At 37.3% G+C, this 23893-nt stretch overlaps 2 protein-coding genes across 3 annotated transcripts; both read right to left on the reverse strand.

The window, feature by feature from the left end:
- Positions 1–502: 502 nt before the first annotated feature.
- Positions 503–8482, reverse strand: LOC130566874 (zinc transporter ZIP4-like). The gene is made up of 12 exons (XM_057354688.1): positions 8282–8482; positions 6727–7041; positions 6450–6648; positions 5505–5635; positions 5226–5397; positions 3902–4074; positions 3655–3819; positions 3102–3185; positions 2975–3023; positions 2723–2875; positions 2237–2424; positions 503–2147 (listed from the first exon to the last, which is right to left on the reverse strand). Exons 1-12 carry the CDS (start codon positions 8480–8482, stop codon positions 2019–2021), a joined length of 1959 nt encoding a protein of 652 aa, XP_057210671.1. The 3' UTR covers positions 503–2018.
- Positions 8334–18732, reverse strand: LOC130567341 (zinc-alpha-2-glycoprotein-like). 2 transcript variants are annotated; one of them, XR_008964572.1, is made up of 8 exons: positions 18603–18732; positions 13743–13982; positions 13250–13522; positions 12744–13016; positions 12122–12253; positions 11644–11753; positions 11224–11366; positions 8334–8438 (listed from the first exon to the last, which is right to left on the reverse strand). XR_008964572.1 is itself a non-coding variant. In XM_057355361.1 (7 exons), exons 1-7 carry the CDS (start codon positions 18709–18711, stop codon positions 11310–11312), a joined length of 1194 nt encoding a protein of 397 aa, XP_057211344.1. In that variant the 5' UTR covers positions 18712–18732; the 3' UTR covers positions 8947–11309. The 2 variants fall into 2 exon arrangements, 1 of the variants encoding a protein (XP_057211344.1); XM_057355361.1 differs by lacking the exon at positions 8334–8438 and having other exon boundaries at positions 8947–11366.
- Between the last annotated feature and the right edge of the window lie 5161 nt (positions 18733–23893).

Below are 23893 nucleotides of genomic sequence, written 5' to 3' on the forward strand. Positions count from 1 at the left end.
CTGAAGCAGAATGCAGTTGTGGGCAGCAGTGGGCAGTGTTGTGCTGTTTTCTGTCCTGTCCACATTCACATTTAAACTCATTGACTCTAAAGTCACTTTATGGACGCTCTGCTTCCTCAACCAGAGGTCCCTGACTAAAAACCTTGACTTCTTTTCTGGAGGAAAATGTCATAATATTAAAGGTTTTTAGAGGAGGCTCAAAATAATGTGAAGCCAGATTATCGGAAGTTAAAGAGGACATTTTTATAAACATGGCAGCATCATGCTTTTATTTTTAACAGCCATACATACATTTTAACTTCCAATAGAACAAAAATGAATAAATGTGTTCTCTTCTCTTTAAACTAATGTTTATCGTTGTCTCTTCACTGTTAATCTGTTGGTCTGATTCTTTGAAGAACTATAAACCTACAAGAGTACAGAAACGAGCAAACCCCATAAAAAGTTTCTTGCTTTTATGTCTCATTATTATTACTATTATTATTAAGGAGGTCAGAATTGTCCAAGTAACCGATGCTCCAGTCTAGACTGTCTGGGATTGTGATTCTTTTTAAGAATGAGGAACATTTTTGTGCACAACACATGTGATATGATCTGTACAAAACACAATGTCCACATGAGCTCATATCAAGTGTTTCAAACCGTTCAAAAGCATCACGTCTTCGTCTTTGTCTTCTGTGTTATTTATAATGTTAGTATACTGATAGTTTGCCTCTATAATGTTTGGATAGTTGGAGGGCACTTTTTTTTATGTATATGACATAATTGATGACAGAGATTTTGTGGCGTATATAGAAGGAATGAGATTTTTGTTACATTTGGTTTCATTACTGACCCTTGTTTATGTTTCGATAAAATTTGTTTCTGTTTTTAATTCAATCCTGTTCTGTGTTAAGTGTCATTTTAAAGGTTACAGAAGCTCATAATAATCACACAGCGTGTTAATAATGGAGCGTGCGCAGGTTATGATTTAAACACAGACTGTTATGAGATCATCTCAGAATAAAATCTCATAATAACGTGTGACGTTCATTCTTCTCTCGGAGAAACTTGGACTCAAGAACCAAATGACTCCTTTCATCAGCGTGACTTCAGTCTCAACACAAACTGACAGACGTAATAATACCCACGAAGCCTTTCTGACGCACGCTGATGCTTCTGATGACCAAAGCTGCACTGTCGGCCATTGTTGTATTGCTTTTATTTGGTTACATTTACAAGTTTTGTTTACAGATTTTATTTATGCAGAACATGAAAAAATAGTAAACATTTCGACTTCATGAAAACTGTCCTTCATAGTCTGTTTTAAGGTGATAGATGTCGTTAAATACAAGAACACCGAGTTGAGTTTTGGTGAAAAGTTGATAAGTACTTTTTAAAAATAGCTCTATATATATTGTTTAAAGTAATAAATGTTCTTATGCTTTCTTTGCTTAATTTTATGCAGTGAGCCTATCAGTAAAACTGGGTAACGCTTTACATTAAGGTACCCTTTATAAAGCATTTATAAATGTGCTCATTAATAAGTCATTTACAACTTTGAAGCAGTTATAACGGCCTAAATAAAAAGGGGGATTCTAACGAAGTACCTGCCAAATAGTGAGCCATTTTTAACTCACATGCTATAAATGCTTAATAAGTGTATTTATTCATTATTTATTTGACTGAAAGCAGATTCATTATTATCTTGATGTTGTTTGCAAAACGGGCCGTCAGACGGGAGACTGTGGGGTGTTGTGATGTTTTTCTTATACCTGCTCACTATTTGGCATGGATTTCGTTAGAATCCCTTTTTATTTAGGCCGTTATAACTGCTTCATAAAGCATCTGTAAATGACTTATTTATCATTAATGAACACATTTATAAATGCTTCATAAAGGGAACATTAATGTAAAGTGTTACCTTATGTCATTGTGCTAAAAAAAGCTTAATCAGTCTAAAACTAAGTTTTTTAAATTTTGTAAGCAGCACAAAAACTGATCAAATGTACAGCTTGAATGTTGTGTAAGTCACTTGTTTACACAGCTATCTGGTCTTCATATAAAGACAGAAGCAACAGAATGCCCCAACCGCTCCAAAGCCCCAGATTCTGTAGCAGAAACATCAGCCAGGGTCTCGTACTGTCCACACGAATCATGGAGGGCAACTAGACAAACACGCACACAAAGACAAATACATGTACGGTTTCTTTTAAATGAAGGAGTTTTGAAAGGATTTGAGAATTATAGCACGTACCATGTCGACGAGGCCCACGTACAGAAAGAGTCCAGCGGTGAATGCAGAAATCCACTGTGGAGCGTCTGTATGTGTAGAGACGGAGAGAGCGATGTACAGCCCGATGAAAGAAGTGAGAGCGCTGCCGACGTTCAACAACAGAGCTTTCCTTACAGACAGACCACAACTGATCAACACAGCGAAATCACCTGCGATCAAAAAACCAGGATGAGAACTTACTCCCCTGTTGAAAAAACCAGCATATGCTGGGCTAGGTATGTTTTGACGCTGGTTTGACCAGCTTAAACCAGCACATTTTTCAACAGGGTTAGATCATGATTTTATTATCCGAAGGTCATTATACAGTATTTTGCATAAGAACAATTATAAAAGGAGCGTTACAATTGTTCCTTCCACATTTTCATGCCAAAGATTTTGCTGTAAAACCTGGAACCGTTCTTGACAAGAGCATCTGTGCATCTGTGTGTTCATGCGGTCATCGCTCACCCAGCTCATGTGGCAGCTCATGACACAACACGGCCAGAGACGTGGCCAGACCCGAGCGCCAGGACACGGAGAACGCCGCACCCATCGCCAAACCATCGGCAAAGTTATGAATGCCGTCTCCAACGGTGATCATGTAGGGAAGCAAACGCTGCTCTGAGTTCACAGATCAAAGAGAGAGCATTTATAATAAGGATCGCTCTAGAATGAAACACAAGACCATTTGTGCACTTTGGGTTTTGATTTCAGTTTGACCTCTTTGAGTAACTGATTCCAGGAACAAGGTGTTGTTTTGTCCATCCACCTAAAACCAACAAACACTTGTTGACATCTGACGTCCAGAATGAGTGTAAAGATGACGTCAGTGATGTTTCATTCTCACCAGTTCAGTCTGTGAGTTGGACTGATTCTCTCGTCTTCTCTGAAACATCTGCAGGACTTTACTGTGGTCGCAGTGATGAGGGTCCTGTAAGACAACAACAAACAGATCTCAGATCAGTGCTTTAAGAACTTAATGACTTGCGTTAAAGACTGTGTCTTAACAACTTGTCGCGCTGATTAGTCAGGACTACTTTTCAGATTTCAATTAGACCATTTTACCTTTTTATGTAACCGATTTAACGTACGCAGTTTGTAATAAAATTCTCTCATCATTTTTCATCTTTCATCCGTGAAACACAAAAGATTTTCCCTTAACGTGTTCCATCGGATTAAAGAATCATACAAATGTTAATGATGTCAGACTTTGAATTTTGGGTGAATTTCGAAAATGATAAAACTCACAGACTTGAATGACGAGTAATATCGTCCAGACGTGAAAAAACGTTTAATATTTAGAGTCTGTTTTCAATAAGGAACGGATGAGATGATAGTTCAAGTGATGGTCATTATTAAGAGTGATGTACTGTAAGTGTTTCTAATAATGTGTCACTCACTGTATGATGATGGTCTTGTCGGGTGATGATGGAGAACAGAGTCTCAAGCAAGTAGAAGACGTAAATGCCTCCAACAACCACCAGAAGCTTGTAAATATAGTGCAAGTTTTCCTCAGAATGATCGTGATCATGTCCACTTTCTTCATGTGAATGAAGACCTAAGAACTACACACACACACACACACACGTTTGTTTTGCTATGTTTGCAGGTTTATGGGGACTCTGTGAGAGCTGGAGGTTTACTCACAGAAGGGATGAGATGCAGAAGAGCATCACCTGTGAGAGAGCCCACGGCCAGACTGATGCAGAACTGAATACACAAGTCAAACAGCCGAGTACAGACAGAGAATAACAACAGCACGATCCCAAACACAGACATCAGACACACCAGGCTGTTCGCCAGGGTGGCGTATCCATAACCTGAACACAACACATCATTCAGTCACACTTTAATACAAGAGACTCGTGTTTCGCTCTGAGCTTTATTAACAGTAACGGGTCATTCGGCTTTTGAGAAAACGATGCCAGCTTTGCTCTTTTCCTGGATGGGATGCCAATTCACAAAGGTTTCTGTCTCTTCCTTGTTCCTTCACTGCTAAAGATGACTTTCTCACTTAGATATTTTTGTCTTGTTTTCCAGTACAAATATCTAAGAATTCTTCAATCAAGATGCATTTTCTTGATGAGCAAAATGACCTAAAAAAACAGGCTTGTTTTTAGACAAAAAATATGAAATTTCAGCAAATTTGTGCTTAAAACAATGGGGTAAGAAAAATCATCTTGAATTTAGTGACTAAGAAAAAGGTAAACCTTAATTCAAGATTTTTTTTCTTACCCCATTGGCAGATTTTTTTTGTTTGTTTTAAGCACAAATTTGCTAAAATTTCATATTTTTTGTCTAAAATCAAGACAGGTCATTTTGCTCATCAAGAAAATGCATCTTGATTGAAGAATTCTTAGATATTTGTACTGGTAAACAAGACAAAAATACTGAGTAAGAAAGTCATCTTTAGCAGTGAAGGAACAAGGAAGAAACAGAAACCTTTGTGAATTGGCATCCCATCCAGGAAAAGAGCAAAGCTGGCATCGTCTTCTCAAAAGCCGAATGACCTGTTACTGTTAATAAAAGTAAGTAAGACAGTCATTTTTTGCAGCGTTCGAGGACGAGAGACATTCAGTCAAACTAAAATGCTCTCTCTCTCTACTTGTATTCTAAACAAAAATAAAAAGATTGAAAATAAAAAATAACACAGATTAAACACAAAATAAACTAAAATTAAAGAAATTAAAGATGAATTTAACAAACAATATTTTTCACTTATTTATTTTTAAAAAATGACATTGTAAAAAGTCTTCATATGATTTCTTTTGGCCGCAATATACCTGTACATAGTTCAAATCTGATATTGTGACAATTATAAAATAATAATAATAAATTGACCAAATCGCTAGAAATGTAACTAAAATTAAATACTAAAAAAATATATATATACTGTATATATAAATATAAAATAAAACTAAACATCATTAAAGCTGAAGTAAAACTGATGGTGTAGGATCAGATCGCTCACGTTCAGCTGTAGTCAGTGAATCAGAGCTCGCGGAGCAGAGACTGATCTCAGAACAGCTTCCGCTGAGCATCTGCTGAATCAGGGCAGGGCTGAGCTGAGTGAACTGATCTCTGGTCAGTGCCGAAGAGTTGATGTGGTGGATTCTCAACAGATCTTCAGCACTAAAACACGTCTGTATGTGAAAAACATTATGACACATCACATGGAAGATCAATCAGTTTTTATTAAATGTACATGTATTTAAAATAATTGGGGTATTAGGGTGTGTGTGTGTCTTACAGAGACCCGGCTGCTGTTGTCATGGTGACCCTCTGTGTGATTGAGTCTGAGGGTCTTTCTGCTGCTCTGATGCTCGTGATGATCATGTTCACCTCCACCCAGATTCAGCGTGTTCAGAAGCTCTTCAAAATCTGAGTGAGAACAAATGATTGATTTCATTTGGGCTTTTATAGAAGAGTGAAGTGTAGACAGGAGAATATGGGGTGAGACAGAAATGAGAGAGAGATTAAGGCCGGTTTCACAGACGAGGTTGAAGGCTAGTCCCAGACTACAATGAACGTGTGACTTCTCTTAACTAAATATAAATTGCCCAGAAGTATCTTAAAATATGTCGGTGCCATTGTTTTGTCTCGAGATGCACACCAGTAATGTATTCTCTTAAGGCATTTTTATAAAAGCCACATACATATCTTAATTCAACTAAGTCTTAAGATAAGTCTTGTCTATGAAACCGGCCGTTTAGAATCATGTATAAAGAACATTATTAAGCAATAAATTGCCCATGTCATATTTTACCCAACAATAGACAAAAAACATACATCTGCTAGATTTGGATTCTTTTCAAATAAGAACATTTTTTATCTTGTTTTCTGAACTTTATGTTTTCCAAAACATCTATCTCCTATCTAAAAAGTGGGTCAATTTGGTCTCAAGTATACTGAAATAGTACACTTATAAGTAAACTAGTACATTCACGACATGGTGAAGTTGATGAAGTTCTGAGCCTATTATTTAAACGTGACCTCGTCACAATAGCACATTTAAAAGAACCAACTGTAAACATCAGAAACCTTTAGAGTTCCCAGAACAAAACCCTACAGAAAGATCCGTTGAGAAAGATGCTGATCTCTTGTTGTCAGTAATGTTCCTGTGTTTATGACCGCACCACAGACAGACAGTTAAAGACAGCTGTGATTATATGTCCGAATGATGATGTCATCTCACCGTGCAGGGTGAGATTCTCTGAGCGGTTGAAGATGTAATCCAGAAAGTACTGTCGCTCCGGCAGGACATGAGCTCTCACGCAGTCTCCACGCAGAACATGATAAAGAATGTTTCCAAACACGACGTCCAGCTCCACGTGTGTGTGATCTCCGTGATGATCGCTGCTCTCCTCCAGAATGTCGTTCAGCGAGAGACAGGGCTGAAAACACAGTTCGTTTTATTCACAAACCCTAAATATCAACAAAACGGTTTTACTCCAAACACAAAAGACACTGACCTCATGAGCGTCGGGCTGATAGTGTTTCTCGATATCCAGAAACACTCGCTCCAAACCCTCATATTCTGTGACACTGTCACGTGGAGGATGGCTGGTGCTGATGTTGTTGTCACGGTGACCGTGGCCTAAGATTGATTCAATGAAGTGTTGGGTTTCGGCACCCCATCGGCCCTCACGTATGACCCCGCAGGTGTCCTCTGGAGAGCTCAGAAACAGACAGAAACCAGCGGCTGTCGTGAAGAACTCCTCCATCTGTAGACCATCTGAACTACTGTAGTTCCTCAAGAGCTGAGACACACCTGACACAGACAGACACTACACAGAGAGAGAGAGAAAGAGAGAGAAACGTGACAAAAAGTCAGACAAAGAGAGATGATTACTACACACTTACAAAAATGTAAAAATGTTTAAATATAGACCGTTTCATCTGACGCGCACGCGCCTGAGCCCTGGTTCATTTAATTTATGTTATTTTAATGTATAAACAATTGTGTTAAATAAATAATTGGTTGAAATTTGTTGCATATTCATTTTATTCAATAAAATTCATTTTATTCAGTTTGGTCTCATTTAAAGAAACCGTGTGAACTTTGACATCTAGTGGTTGAGTTTGGTATCGCAGTCTAAATTCAAAATATTGGAGAGACAAGTTTAGCCAGGGTTCATCTTGGTTTCTTTTGATTGTAATCAGAAATAATCTACAGGCTCTCTGTTGTTTGTGAATGTGTACCGGAAGTTAAGGTGGGGTCACAAAAAGTGTTTGTTTATGAAACGAAATGTTCAAAGTATGCATGGCTTGCAGTTGTGTTTACTCTTTTGATTAAGTCATCTAACAAATACTTCTTATATAAATAGTAAACTGTACGTTGATGTTATTTAAAGAAAACTGAGTAGTGGAAAACTACTATCCTAGTAATTAGTATACTTAAACTAGAAATGTGTTATAAGTATTGAACTTGTAAACAGCATACCTATAAGTTCACTTGTATAGTTGCAGTACATATAAATAAGGTAGTTGTGTGTAGTGCTACATTTTATGCATATTTTTATAAACTAAAAAGTGGGTCAATTTTGTCCCAAGTATACTGAAATAGTACATTTATATTAGAATACTACACAAAATAGACTTTAAAATATTCTTGAACTTTACGTAAGTGTGCTTATTTTTGTAAAGGAAGTTAAAACAGACCCTCACAGAAAGAGTTTCACAGATGTCATGATGTGGTTGATGAAGTTCTGGTAAATAATATTTATGACTGAGCTTATTATATTAAATATACCTCATCACAAAAGCAAATTAAAATCCTGCAACTTCAAAACATTTATTCTGACTGAATGACCTGCTAATGGAGAGATTTGGATTTTGTTGAACAGATTTATCTAGTAAAACTCATGATGATTCAACTACAGATTTTGACATGACATGAATAAATTATAGATTCATTCTTCGCAGACAAACGCCTAAATAAACGATTTAATGTATGTCTGTATGATATCAACATTCAGTTGTCAAATGAACCAAAGATGACATAAAATCAATATTCAGATGATGTACCTTTCCATAGGTCACACCGGAGCACTGCACCCGAATCTCCAGCCGTTCACAAAGCGAGCGAACAGCATCTTCTGTGAGAAACTCCTGACCCGGAGCCGCCAGATCCACAATCTTCATATACACGTGCTTCAGATCTCCACATGTTCCTCTCAAGAGACTGAAGCAGAAGATACAGAGCACAAAAGCACCTCCAGTCTCCATCATTCATCTGATCTGTTACTTCTTTATACAGACAAATGTCTGCTGATGATGTAAGAGACAGGCGGAGTTTATACCTGCTCAGGTATAAACACACACTCAACTCTGACTGGTCGACAGGAATCAACACCTGACCTGTCAAGTCTTGGAAAAGATGGAAGTAGCGTCGTTAACCACCACGCAAATGCGCGGGGCCCCGCAAGCTTGGGGGCCCCCTAGTGGCAACAAGCGGTAAAACCATTTGACGCTCGATTTAGACACTCAGATATACGCAAAGAAACGCACGTATCAAAGCGCTGCTCAAAAACGAAAGAAAGCAAAAGAAAATAAATCTAATACTAATTTTACGAATATAGCAAAACAATGCTATGAAAAGAAGCACGGAAAGAAGAATCTTGCACCTTTTACTTAGCTAAAAGCATTCTGTATTATTCTGAATAAAACAAAGGACACTTTTTCATCCCCAAAGCAAGAAGGTTTATTCTTATAACAAACTGTAGAGAATTTCGTGCTGTTATGTGTTTCAACGTAAAATAAATCCAGTTTATATTTGTATGTATATGTGTCTCATTAATTCCATGTACTCAATACTGCTGTGCAATTCAAACAAAAACGTTAGGCAATGTGTGGGGGGCCTCAGGTCTTCACTTTGCTTAGGACCCCCAAAATGGTAAACACGTCACTGGGAAGCCCTACAAAGAAATGACTGCCAAATCATTATTTAGGCAAATAAAAAACTTGAGGGATCTTTTAAGGCAATTTTTCAGTCCCCAGTACCCCATCACACAGGACACTTGTACGCTGCACATTTTGACAAATGCAGTGTCTCATTTAGTCATCTAGGAATTTTGACAGAAAAGTTATGAGTGTTCATTTATTTGTAAGAGAATGTAAATGATCGTTCGTTTAAATGAGAGCAGCTAAATGCATTTTTCCTTGAACAGGAATGATCTTCCTAAAAAAAATTCTTCACACATCAATGTTGGGTGTAAGCAGCTTTTGCGATTTTAAGCGTTATCTAATGTAATTGTCGCCCCCTGTTGGCTGTGGAGCGTCAGTGTTTAGTACCACAAAAAAAGCCTATTTAAATGTGAACAACGTCTGACATCCATTTACACATTTAATTTTGTTGAACCACTTCATATTATTTGCATTTTTCTGTATGTTTAAGCAAAAAACGAACAAAAAAACATTTAAGATTCAATTGAAAACACATTACAATATGTATAAATCAAAGTTGGCAACATTCTTTCCCCGCTACTTGGGGTAACATGCACATGCACTTTCGAGGTTTCTGTATTATTCAAACCAAGTAATATTCTTGCAGAGGACTGTTCATATGGTGTTGGTTTTTTATTCCATAAATAAAAAAAGGAACAAATACAGTACAGTAAACAATGAAGTCAGAAAAACAGTAAAAAAGAATACAAAATATAAAACAAGAGACCAACATTTTAATTTTAGAAAAATAAATGAAAAAGATGATTTTACCTAGCACGTAAAGGTTAAAAAGTGCATAATAAAGCGATTGCATGCGTCACATCTGAAGCATCATGAGGAGAACTCCAACAATTCATTCAGGGGAGTTTGACACACATTTCCCAGTAACGCTCAGGCTGCAGTCATAGTCATAGCTCCTGCGAAAGCTAATGCTAATAAAACAATGCTACAGTTGTGTAATGCTCGTGTGCAGGAGTTTCACATTTGAATTGCACAAGCTCTTTAAATGCTTAGCCCCTCAGCTCGAAAAATATTGCTCTGTGATCACAACAATATTGTTGTTACAGAATAGATTCTGTTTGGGAAATGTGCTTTAGCTAGTGCTGAGATATCTAGGGAAGAGCAGGGCGCAACCTGATGCCTTTTAGAAATATTTAACCTATATTTCTGTCTTGAGACCTTTTATTTTATGTAATACATAAGACATGGCTCTTTCTACAGTCCTTCTAATGCCCGCAAAATCTCTTCCCTGCGTCAACATGAGAACGACTTCTGTTTGTACTGTGGTGGCCACCGTCGTGTTTGGACGGAGCGATTCCTGGCAAATCTATAATACAACGCTAGTGGCCGCTGTTAATCAAGAACTGCGCCTTTAAAGAGCGGAAGCCAGGGCATTAGCCGTTACGCTTTTTTGGCTAAAGGTTGTAGGCTTTCCATTCAACGTCTTTGGCTTCTCTATGCCGTTTGCTGCTCACTCACAGATGCGTTTCCTGAATCAGGAAAGCAAGACCTCGCGCAAGGGGGGCAACACTGACGACATTTTCCCACTGATTGAACGGTTTATCCCAAAAGACGCTAGGTTTGTCATTATACGCATCTTCTGAACAAAAGCCACTAAAGGGGTTATAAAAGTCCCTAAATCGAGTGAAAGAGTTGTAAACTTAAAATCTGCCAGACAAACTATGAATGAATGGGAAACAGTGCGTCACTGTAGTCATGGCGGGAGAATTTTTGGGAAACACTGCCATATTCAATCGCACTTGAAAATCTTTCTATCTTATATGTAAAATCCCTCTTCGTTCCAATTATAAGCTTATGCAGTGTAAAGTAGTGGAAAAAATAAGACTATCTATGGACATAAAAAACCACATAAAAAACCGTACAGATAAAGGCAGTCGCCTGGCAGGATTAATTGTTGGAGATTCAAGCCTGTAAGCCGAATGTCTCAGGTTCGATTCCCAGTGCTTGCAGGTGATGACTGAAGTCAAACGGAGATGTCACATTCCAAGTATGGGTCAACATACCTTCATAAATACATCACTTTCGTCGGTGTGCAAAAAATCCAGACAGTGTGCATCTCTGTCTGTATGGTAAACATCGATCAGTCGAGTTAAACACTGAGAGGTGATTTTGCGCTGGATTCACCGTTCCCATGAAATCCATTTGTCTGGAAAAAAAGGTTCTGTTTTCAACACAACATGAGGAAAAATTGGCTATCCTAAAGTAGCTGCGAGTATATCTAAAATTTCACTGATATGTTCTAAAAAAATATCACATATACTGTAAAAGTCCAAACTCCAAAATCTTTCCCCGGTTCATATGATGATAGGAAACTAAGCTGTAAAACACTTATTTCAGATGTAAGGAGGCCATCTACATGTAAAAACTGTTTAACACTTAACCGAACGTCAAGGAACACAGTAGAACAAGGCAGTGTTTTATACCTGGCCCAGGTGTGTTGCTGTGTGTGGTTCATCAGTCGCAGGTGATTCCGCAGCATTGAGCGGCATCCTAGAGTTGGTTTGGCCTTGACCTTCTTCATCTAACCTAGGGACTATTGTAAATGAGTTGAGAATATATTCAAAATGGTTAGAACATAAACATTACTTTATATTTACTTACATCTTATCCAAAGCAACTTACATTGCGTTATACTATACATTTGTTTGTAAGTATGTGCAATCCCTGGGATCCAACCCATGACCTTGGCGTTGCTAGCACCACGCTCTCAACGGAGGTATAGGCAAATGTGGTGCATTTCATTCAACCTCTACCGTATATTTATATTTCAGAGGCTAGTTTATAGTTTTTAATTGCAATGAAAATGAATTCTATGTAAATTAAGCAGTGTGTCAGTCAGTCAAATGTTGTAATACTCATTTATGGCAATAACAATGATGTTAAGTAGTCATTTTGACTCACCATTTAATGTCTTCTTTCTGTAGACACACTTAAGCGTAACGAGAACTGCAGCTACAGACGCCACTGCGACGACTGCTACTCCTGCAGCTACATGCGTTCTTGATTCTTCATGACAGTTCATACATGTTCCATCTGCAGAAGTACAACAAAACAAATGATTAACACTTTTGCCGTTTTACAAATCACACCAAAAAACACGCTTTATCTAAAGCATTTCATTGTTCTCCCTGCTATCCAATCGTGGGTGTAAATGTCCTTTAAGACACGCAAATGCAATTTGGCAGCTCCGAAACTAAACCAATAATTGCCAAACAGGTTAAAAGAGAGCACAGAGAATGTGAAGGCTCTTTCATTACTACAGTTCTTAGCATAGGAACAGTTTATCACATGTATCTACGCATACAGTACATATCAGGTGGCAATATGATTATTCAGAATGCATGAAGCGACCTTGGGTCATACTAAACAAATGGCAGAATATACATGATCACCATAGATTAATAAAGTCCATTCTCGGATATCTTTGGAATGTTATTCTTCCCAGTTTACTGTTCAAAGCTTAAACATTAGGCAATAAAGATGCTTCGTTTTATTACACAAGAGTGTCAATATTAATATTTACCCCATTTTGTTATATTTGGTTGTGACAGACTGCTGTGAGTGACGTGACACGCAAATCCCCGTTTCTCTTCTTTGTTTATCCTCACAGTGGTTCTCAGCTGAAAGGTTTTGTCATCGTTTGGTCTGACTCCAGCCGGGGATTCAAGTTTACTCCCATTCATCGTGATATCCATCTGTAGGTGTTTGGGGTAAAAGCCAGTGGCCAGACAGGTCAGATCCATCTTTCTCTGATCACGAGGAGCTTTCTTCGCAAACATCTGAATATTTGGCGGACCTGCGGGGTAAATCATACAATTTACAAATGAACAATCAAAAGGTTTCACATTTTTCTGTTATAAAAATAGCCTTAAAATCTAAACACAACATGCTATCTAAAATAAGATACCTTTCAAAGATTTTTCAATTAATGACAGGCATAAACAATTCTTTTGAAGTTAGTTTTAGGTTCGCTCCAGAAACAAACGAAATATTTTTAAAATCGAGAAAAAAAAACTTGACGCCACATACTCTGTGTTGTACTGTAACCGTTTGTCGATATCCAGGTCAGGCAGTGGCTCAGATACGCTCTGAAGTACTCTCTGCGATCTGTGTCACTGTTCCACTTCATTTTGATTTCCGCTGCCTTTTCCTTTTTATCTGTCCACTGCATAGTTTTAAAATTTAAGGTGATAAAATCAACTCCGTCAAACCCGTAGTCATCATAGGCCATCTGAATCATCACTTTCTCACTGGAAGACTTCTCTACCTGACAGCCGACCCTTCTCTGCAGTGTGTGAGGCTCTAAAATCACAGCATAAGGAGTACATGTTACCACACTTAAAGTGGGAGTCAATGGGGGGCAAATCTGTCTGTTATAAGCATTCTTCCAAATATCTTTCTCTGTGTTCATCAGAACAAAGACATTTATACAGAAATTTCATTTTTGGGTGAAGTATCCCTTTAAATAAGAAACCCCCATGACCATACCAGAGAAGGATATGTTTGAATCTAACAGACTCACCATGACACTTGGATTTTGTGCAGTTCGCCATAGAATAATAGAGGTTTAGAATCCGTTCTTTAGAGTCAGGTGGCTCCACTGATCCATTTATCCATACTTTCCCTTTTATCCACTTCTGTTGTTCATCACTGTAGTGAGAGATCTGTACGTCATCACACACTCCCACAGCACTGTACACAGGACCGGACGCACCTCTCTGTTCAGAAGTGACGGTGTAAACATACTGGAGGTAGTGTGTTTCTGTGGAAGAGAAGAAAGCAAAACAAATGAAGACAAAAAACAATCTGTGCCGAACTGATCACTCCATCAAGTACTGGGTTGGGATAGGAAAAAGTCCGTTTTTTAGGTTAAAGTCTCCTCCTTTGTGAAACCTATTCACAATGCTGCTGAGAGCAACTTTCTGGATGTGTGGTTAGTGAATGAATCGTACTTTAAAACGGGTTCTTTTAGAATTAAAATGTTTTCAATTTAGTTTGTACAAGGACCAGATTTTGTATATTGAAGCGATCGCAATGCCAAAGTGGCCCAAATATATGTTGCACGATAATGGGAGAGTAACTCAAATCTCACAACGTGGATTACACATGTGGTGACAGACGACTCGAAGACTTTGTAAATATAACTATAACTGAATTCAGAGCACAGTTGAATGATTGAATAAAAATCAAATTGAATATGGGATTATACTACTTCTGTTCATCATCGGCACACATTTAAACTCTACAGACTGTGCTCTGGCATACTCCCGTCCTTGACAGCTGCTGGACATTTTGCACACAAAAAAAATGTGCATAGTGATGCATGTTTTTTGAGGGTTAAAGTTATTGGTTAATGTCTTGATTGTCGCTTCGAAGTGGTTTCTGGACATATTAACGTATTAAATATTTTCTAACTCTCTTAAATGCATTTGCTATGTTTGATCCGATCTGTTTTCCTGGTGCTTATTATATTTTGACATATTGTCAAACTTCGTTTTAAGCAGATAAAATGGTCATTATCATCATTGATTGACTAAATTTCTATCACATTATTTTGGCAGTTAAAATTTAGGCTGTTTTTTGTTGGAGTGGCCGGGTTTTAGTGAGCCTTTGGGCTGGAAATTGTCCACCCAATCTGGCAACACTGGTTCTGTTTGCCGCTTGCTGTTCTTTTTCACACTTCTAGCGCCAAGAATGTTTTAAGTAAACACACACACAACAGCATGGTAGATCGATTTAGCTCGCTCGACTGTCAAAGCAACATCGTTAAGACCCCCGGACAACTTAACGTGGATTTATCATAGTAAATAGTTATCCGAATTTGGATTCCCAATGTTTTACACAATATCATGGTTATAAACTATGGTTACTGTTGTAAAGCGTGGTTGTTTTTAATAACGACAATAAAGCTCATCATTTATCTGTGCAAAGCTGTGTTTGTTCTTAAAAAGTAATGTCACGATAGAGACAAAGAGAACTTAAGTGACAGCAACCATCATAAACATAAGCACTATTAAGAAGCTGTTTTCAGAAATTGTTATACCTAGTGGACGAAATAAGCGCATGTAGTTTACACATGAACGTGACCGGAGATGAACAGACTGAAAAAATCAGAAAGCAGCGGTTTTTATTTCTGCTTTGACAGCCGCGCCGAACAGTGTAACGTTTCTGGAACGGTGAGGAAACATTGCGCTTTGTACGTTTTTGTCCTTAAGCCAACCTTTTAGGTGTTTAGCCGGTCAAGTTTAAATCCCGTCTGGCTAGCGCGCGGAGAGTAGTAGGCGGTCTTTTGTGGCTGCTCGACCACATGAGCGTCTAACGTCACACCGCAAACACAATCCGCTCGAATGTGTTTTCGACTTCTTCTGGAAATGGTAGAAAGTCGACAAGCTCAAAACGTTTTACACCCCGTACACACCTGTGTGTTAACGTCGTCGACTTGTGATCCGATAGACCAAAACGCATATCAAGTGTATGCTAGAGGGGCACTTCAGGGGCCAATAAGATTTCAACTGGTCCCCTCTGGCCCCACCCCTAGATCCGCCAATGCCGTGAACTGAATCGCCAGTCTTTACTGCACTTTTAAAAAGCAAAATACTCCACCTTTTGAAAATAGTATTTTACAGTCCACTTCGTGAAATACTTTTTAATTTTCATGTATTTTCAGGTGGTTTTAACAGGACGTTCTTCTATATGGTTGCCGTTTTGCACGCGTCTTCATGCGCATGTGCACTTCTCCACATTCTACCTGACCGGTGTTCGTGTTAGAAATGCGATAGTAATAGTTCAATAGCGTCTGCCTGCAGACACATGCACTCTCAGCCGCACATGCGCACTCAGACACATGTTTTTGTGCAATGGATGCTTCTTTCACCATAACAAATTTATTGTATGTGCAGATATACTTCACAATAAAGCTCTTTCTGATTCTATTTTTTAGAGAATGTGGTGGACAACATGCATCTCGGAATCTTTTGTCAAGCACGAAATTGAAAAACATAGTTGTCTATTTTTTTAACATTATGATTTTATATTATACATGGAAAAGTTTTATTTAATAATGTAATAACGTTAATTAGTAATGTATATTGCCATTATAACCTTTTATGTAGGCACATATGCGAAGTAATCAGACATTATTAGTGTAGATGTTCAATAATGTCTTTCAGGTAGAATTTTGTATAAATCTGCGCCGTGACCTGAATCGCCAGTCTTTACGGTACTCTTAAATAGCAAAAATCTCCACCTGTTGAAAATAGTATTTTCCCAGCAAACACAGAACGTTCCCCTAACGTTAGTTTTTGGTTCCCAAAAAATAACGTTCTAAGAACGTTCTTTTCAGGTTTTATTTTTGCAACCAGAAAATAACGTTCCCAGAACGTTGCAGGCTGGTTTTTTTTAAATAACCAGAAAATAACCAGAAAATAACGTTCTCTGATGGTTATTTATTGGTTATTTTTTTGCAACCAGGAAATAACCAGAAAATAACGTTCTCTGATGGTTATTTATTGGTTATTTTTTTGCAACCAGGAAATAACCAGAAAATAACGTTCTCTGATGGTTATTTATTGGTTATTTTTTTGCAACCAGGAAATAACCAGAAAATAACGTTCTCTGATGGTTATTTTTTGGATATTTTTTTGCAACCAGAAAATAACCAGAAAGTAACGTTCCCTGATGGTTATTCTTTGCAACCAGAAAATAACGTTCTCTGATGGTTATTTACTAGTTATTTTTTTGAAACCAGAAAGTAACGTTCCCTGATGGTTATTTTCTGGTTATTTTTTGCAACCAGAAAATAACCAGAAAGTAACGTTCCCTGATGGTTCTTTTTGGCTATTTTTTATCGTAAAAATAGTCAAAACTGGTAAACGTCAGTGACATGTGCAATACATAAATTATAAGATCACATTGAAAACCAAATGAAATTAATAAATGTGCCCTTTAATGGCTGAAAATAATAGCTAAATGAAAATACAATCATCTATATCCATGTGTATTTCTTTAGTGTGGTTGTCTGTTACTGTATGTGTGTGCGCTCGAGCACGTGCATTCTCCGCTCTGCCGCGCACTCCCGTCATTTAAAAATTAACGGTCATTTCGTTTTACCTCACCGACTAACACATTAGTTTAGCGGTTTATTTATTTTAATTTTTTATTTAAAACCGTACAGATTTGAGAGTAGACTTATATTTTCGTGATTTTCGATTGATTTGACACATCTAAATCAACAGACCATGATGTAAGGACTGAAACTCAGGGCTTTTGATTGTTATATCTAAAGACGGAGCCGCGCTATACTTCTGTGGTGAGACAAGAATATTGTTAGCCTGAAGATAATTAAATGTTTATTCTTCGGTCAATAAAAATCTGCTTTAAATATTGTGTTGAAGTCATTGGTTATTTTATTTCGATATCTATAATGTCTGGTGTTGAGGTAGGCCTACACACAGTGTGGTTTTATTAGAAATGATATACTGTGCTGTTTAAATCGAAAATTAGGCTACTTCAGTGATGAAAAAGGAATTATTAGGCTAAAAGAATAATGTAATGCATTGATTTCATCCTCCATATTGTGTGGGATGATGTATTTTACTTATTTTAATTAGATTAACGTTAATACAAGCGATGGATAAAAACACAGCATGGATGTATTCATTACTGACGTGTAAACGGACCGAGAAAAATATTTTAGGCTAACCTTCTGGGAACGTTCCCCTAACGTTAGTTTCTGGTTCCCAGAAAGTTTTTTAAAGGTTTGTTTTTTGGTTATCTTTACGGAAATAAAACGTTAGTTTCATGGTTTCTATAACATTAGGGTAACGTTCCCCTAACGTTAGTTTTTGGTTCCCAGAAGTTAACGTTCTATTAACGTAAAGAAAACTTTCCTGGAGAACCAAAAACGAACCTTAGAAAATAACGTTCTGGGAACCAAAAACTAACGTTAGGGGAACGTTCTGGGAACCAAAAATTGTTAGCTGGGTTACAGTCCACATCATGAAATACTTTTTCATTTTCATGTATTTACAGGCGGTTTTAACAGGACGTTCTTTTATGTCGTGCCGTTTGTAAACAGTATTTTGACTAATTTCCGTCTTCGACCCACTACAAAGTGCGGTTGTGAGTGCATGTGTCTGAGTGCGCATGCGCGGCTGAGAGTGCATCTGGCCTGAGAGTGCATCTGGTCTGCAGACAGACCCTTCTCTAATAGTTCGGCCTGCGGGCGACGATAGATTTAAAACTCATATCGTTACAGTCCGATAACACAAACCGAAGAGAAATAGTGTTGGACACTGTCTATATGGTATTTACTCCGGTTACGTTGGAACTGAGAAATCGTCATAAACCCGTATAAAAATCTAACCACACATTAAGTTCTTACCGCAATGAACAACAAGTGTCTGCACGAAAAATCCAAAGACCATCAAGACTTTAAATTTCCACTTCATGTGTGCCAGGAGCAACAGCTTTAACGCTGCACTCGCACACATCGGCCGCCGGCGTCTAGTACTGTCTGTAGGACCCCGATTGGTAGCTATAGGTGAAATGCCTGATCAAATTTTTTTATCGCGATATCTTGTTATATGAATGATCCGAAGCTACGTTAGCATGTTCCAGAGCTAGCTAAACCTCTGTACATACTACAAGTTTGCAAAAAACGGTTTTAGTTTTTAAAATGTGTTAAAAATAATACTTAAGCATTTTATCGAAGCTTGATGTTGAAGACACGCCAGTGTTTGGGCTATTAAAAAACACTTTTGACATTTTTATTTTTGTAATAGCAAAAGTATATTATTATTTTAATATAAAATGAATATTAGATAATGATATTAACAGTTTGAAGTCTCTGTTCCTGACATGTTTGTTGATCGCTCCCTATAGCATAAATTAAGTGATTGTCGGACAGTAAAAAGTAGAAAATATATTGTCCTGTAGCTAGTCAAAAATAAGACCAGTCCAGACGTACTGATTGCCCTAGAGTCAAATGATGTTGGAATTGTAAAAAACTTAAAGTAAATTACCTTAACTATTTATCTTCCTGTGGTGTATGCAAATGTTATGTAAGATGATCAGTTGAGGGAATCGTTGTATACAATACAGCGTGTTACAATAGTACACTATAGGTCGATCTGAATATTAACAAAAAATTGAAAATTACAAATTGAAGTAATATTTAATAATTATCTATTGAGTGTTTTAACTGTATTGTATTATGTTAAATACATTAAGTGCACAAACAACATGCTTGAAATATTATTGACCACATAATTATAATTAACACACCATAATTATAACAATATGAATAACTGAAAATATAACAATGTTTGTATTAACTATTATTAACTGCACATGTATTGCGTAGTAAAATAAATTGGAAGCACAACAATGCCTAATACGATTTAATGTGTTTCTCTAAATAAACTATTCTTAAATAATAGACAAAAAAAAACTGAAGATAAGATTGCTGCAGTACGTTTTGTTAAATTAAAATTTGTAAAATTACTAATTTTACACCAAAATACACAGTAAAATCTGTACATTATATGATAATACAATAATAAAATGGTCTTATACAAGCAATTGTTTTAAAACAATTGTCATACTAAGTATATACTAAGTCAGAACAAAAGATGCATTCTATGTAAAAGGGAACACTCACCCAAACCTGCCTGAAACGCCTCGTGTAGCCACACCCCCACAGATCTACGTCAGTTGGTGGTATGATTTGACTAAGACCGCCCAAATGTATACCAAGTAAGGTGGGCGTACCTGTCAGTACAATTGAAGAGGAACCTGATGTTCCAAATATGGTAAGAGGCGTTAGTTTTCCCTCACACGCTTGCAGTATTACACCAATCACTACGCACTGGTGAACTGGCCAATCACAGCACACCTCGCTTTTCAGAGCGATTAGCTTTGTAAAAAATCTGCGCGTTTCAGAGAGGCGGGGCAAAGAGGAGATACAAACATGCATTGTGTGTGGAAAATACAGCGTTTTTCAACCTTAAACCGTGTATACACATTGTTTTACATCTAAAACAAACAATAACATTTGTTTTAGCCGTGTCATATGACCCCTTTAACTAAACAACAACAAAACAACAGTAAATATTAACAATGCCAACAATTATAATAATGTAAAAAAATCAACTAAAATATCTGGACAATGAACACTTATGTAAAACGTTGCAGATTGTTGTGCTTTTTTGTGAATGTTCGGTAAGTACTAGCGCTAGCTTTCTTTCGCAAGCGCTAGTTAACCAATTAGTTCTATGCTAAGCTAGTTGATACGTAAGCTATAGAACGAGATTTGATTGATTTCACTACCTATAGCCTCATCTACATATGAGCATAGCAAGCGCTTAATGTAAAAGACATAAATTGTCATTTTAGCAAAGTTCTAGTGAAATGACTCGTCATGTAATTCTGTAAGATTGCAATCAGGCACATACAGAGTACCCAAATAGATGTTCTTTCAGCCAATAGAATCACTAGGGGTCCTAAAGGGGACCGAATTCGGGACTCAATACCTCATGGCTGTGTCCCAATTCGGGGGCTGTATTCTTTTTTTTGTTATTGCCAAGGGTAAATACAAAACAATATAAAATTTACATTTCAATCAAGAGTACAGTACCCTTACATTAGAAAATAACAACAATAACAAAAAAAACAAGGAGAACAAAAAAAAAACAAGAGCAACATCAACATAAAAAAACACAAGAAAGAATTATTCAGTAAAATAATAATAATAATAATATTGCACAGTGACTTTTAACAAAATATATAAAAAAAATAAGCACAGGTCTAAAGTTTTATAGGCTAGTGTTTTTGAATACGAAAGAGCCTGAATGTATTGTTGAGTTTCATTTTTAAAAGCAATAAATGAAGGCTTTTTTTTTCAATCCATATCCATCAATACAAAATTTGTATTGATGGATATGAAATTTAGCAAGTAACAGTAGAAGATTGACTATAAAATATTCATTCTTTTTTATAAAACTTATACCAAAGAAACCAAACAATATATCTTAAAACAATAGAGAAAAATTCAAAAGCAAATTATGATTAATACATTTACAAAAAATCTTTCCAAAAGATTTGTGTACAAGGACAATCCTAAAGAGATGAAGTGCAGTCTCATTAGGAGCACCACAAAACAACTTGTGTCTATATCTTTTTAAAAAAAAATTTAAGTATGCTTTGGCTGGGTAAAATCTATGCAATAATTTAAATAATACTTCCCTTATTAGTTATTATATATTTAAAAGGCAATGTCCAAACTTTTTTCCAATCAATACTGTCAACAAAGTTTCCCCAATATAATATCACATATGGAACAGTAACAAGTTCTTTTTGGAAAAGAGATCTAATTTTTTTGAGGATGGTTGTGATAAGAAACACAGTTTAGGTTTCAAAAGGATCTAAGGAGATTGATAATGTATAAGGTGACGTAGCAGTCTCCCTACCTTGGAATAGCATCCATAACAATTGAAAATTCTCTAGGTGTTACTGGAAAATTATATTTATCTAAAAATTCTGTATCATTTAAAATAAAACCTTCTGAATTTAATAGTTGAGAGGCAGTTAGAATCTTATTTTGAAACCAACTGTTCAAGAATAAAGACTTATTTTTAAATACAATATCGTGGTTGTTCCAAATAAAATACCGGTGAGGGGAGAAGTTGTGTTTAAAAATTAAAGACCATGCGAGAAGTGCCTGTTTATGAAATTTTTATAAATTATAAGGGATTCTATTATAATTACAGATCAATAAGAAAGGTAGACCACCCAATTTGGAGAAGTAATAGTTTGGTATAAAATTCCATACTGAATTAGTATTACATAAAAACTGTCTAATCAATTAATTTTGAAAGTATTGTTGAGAGGTGAAAAGTCTAGAAAATGTAGCCCCCCATACTCATTTGTATTCATTATTACTGATTTCTTGACATAGTGAATCTTGTTTTTCCATATACAATTGAAGAGTATTGTGTCAACTGACCTACACATTTCATTGCCTACATACAACGAAAGAGCAGCATATGTAAATCTTGAAATGTCTTCAGCAAGTAGTGTTCTGCCTCTCAGCGTAAGGTCTCTCTGCAACCACATTCTGGATTCTGATTGGTTGAAAGGTGCGCATTAAAAGCCTTTATTACATGGCTCATTTGAATGCTTGATTCTGATTGGCCAGTCGCGACATTCCAAGGGTTGTTCTATTCAAATTACAGCCCCTCAAAACTAATAACACCCTGTAACCCGGATGCTGCAAACCATTTTGGAAGGGGCAGTTTAATATTACACAAAAATGAATTATAAATATGTCTTTTAATAACATACAGTATATGACATTATATTTACAAATGGTTAAACCAAATTGCCTGTTCGTGACGTTTGAACGTCGTTTCTTACTTTAAAACCGAAAGTAAACGGCTTTTCCTCGCGGAAGGTCTGCATTCGGTAAAAATGAGCTAATAAAATATTTCAAATTCACATTTTATGTCCAGTTTTTTTCTCATGTGGCAAGTAGTTGTGTAATAAGACGGATAATTTACAAGCAGCCGGCTGTTATCGCGAAATAAACCCCTTCATGACCCGGGTCCTGATCACACTGTCGGGGCTCATTTCTGCCATAACAACCGGCTGCCTGTACATTATCCCTTACTTAACGCACGGGTAGCTCCAGTTTGATTACATTTCAAATTAACTGACAAAATAACCGTCATTTTCACCTGTTTGATCTAAAATGACACTGTAAACATCAATAAAAGCTTAAACTTGGCAAATAACCATGGTATAAGTGGGATAATCCACGGCTAGCCTTGCATTAAAGGATTTTAATGCATGACGTGGAGGTGAAGAACCACACAACGCAAAGCGTTAAGGGCTCAGCATACTACATTCGAAATCGAAAAACGACCATCTGTGACCTGATTTCGAACCAAATCTGGTCCAAACGACAATTCGTTTCACTAGTTCGCAGCAGCAAACCAAACAGAACTCTCCGGGGAAGTTTGTGTTGGCCGGTAAACACCCTCGAGCCACCATTGGTCCATGGTCATTATGTAATAGGTGGGTGTGTTGTTTGTGTGGCCACGTGCGCAGAGGCTATTTGGATACGTCATGTAAACCCCGCCTCCAGAAAGTGGTGTTGGATTGTTCGAAAACACTATACCGTCTCTCAACGTTTTCGAGCTTCGTTTTACCCCAAAACGCAGAACGAAAGCGTAATTCGCCTGGACTATGCTGAGCCCTTTACTGTGCGTTCAGACCGCCGCCGTCGAGAGCATCAAAGTGGCTGGAAGTCATTCATTTTCAATGTGAGCCAGTGGCGAGCAGAGGCGAGGAGCGGCGCGTCTTAGCCGCTGAGGGCGCCAAGGAGAGTTGAAATCAGGGGCATGTTCAAGCTCAAACCTGTGCGCAACATTTTGCTACGGTTTTCCAGGAACGACACGTTTCCTGGAAACGGTTTGCAACGGTGTGCAACCAGGGGCGGATTTAATCAATACGCAGCCGCTTAGGGCCCCAGGAAACCAGGGGGCCCCCAGAAAATACCCAGAAGTTTAAGAAAGGACTGTTGGGGCCCCATGCCTGAAATTGTTCAGGGCCCCCAAATCACTAAGTGCCCCCCCTGCATTCTTGTATGTTTGGTCAATAAAGCAGATTTAACCT

Source organism: Triplophysa rosa, linkage group LG16, assembly GCF_024868665.1.
Source record: "Triplophysa rosa linkage group LG16, Trosa_1v2, whole genome shotgun sequence".
NCBI classification, from domain to species: Eukaryota; Metazoa; Chordata; class Actinopteri; order Cypriniformes; family Nemacheilidae; genus Triplophysa; species Triplophysa rosa.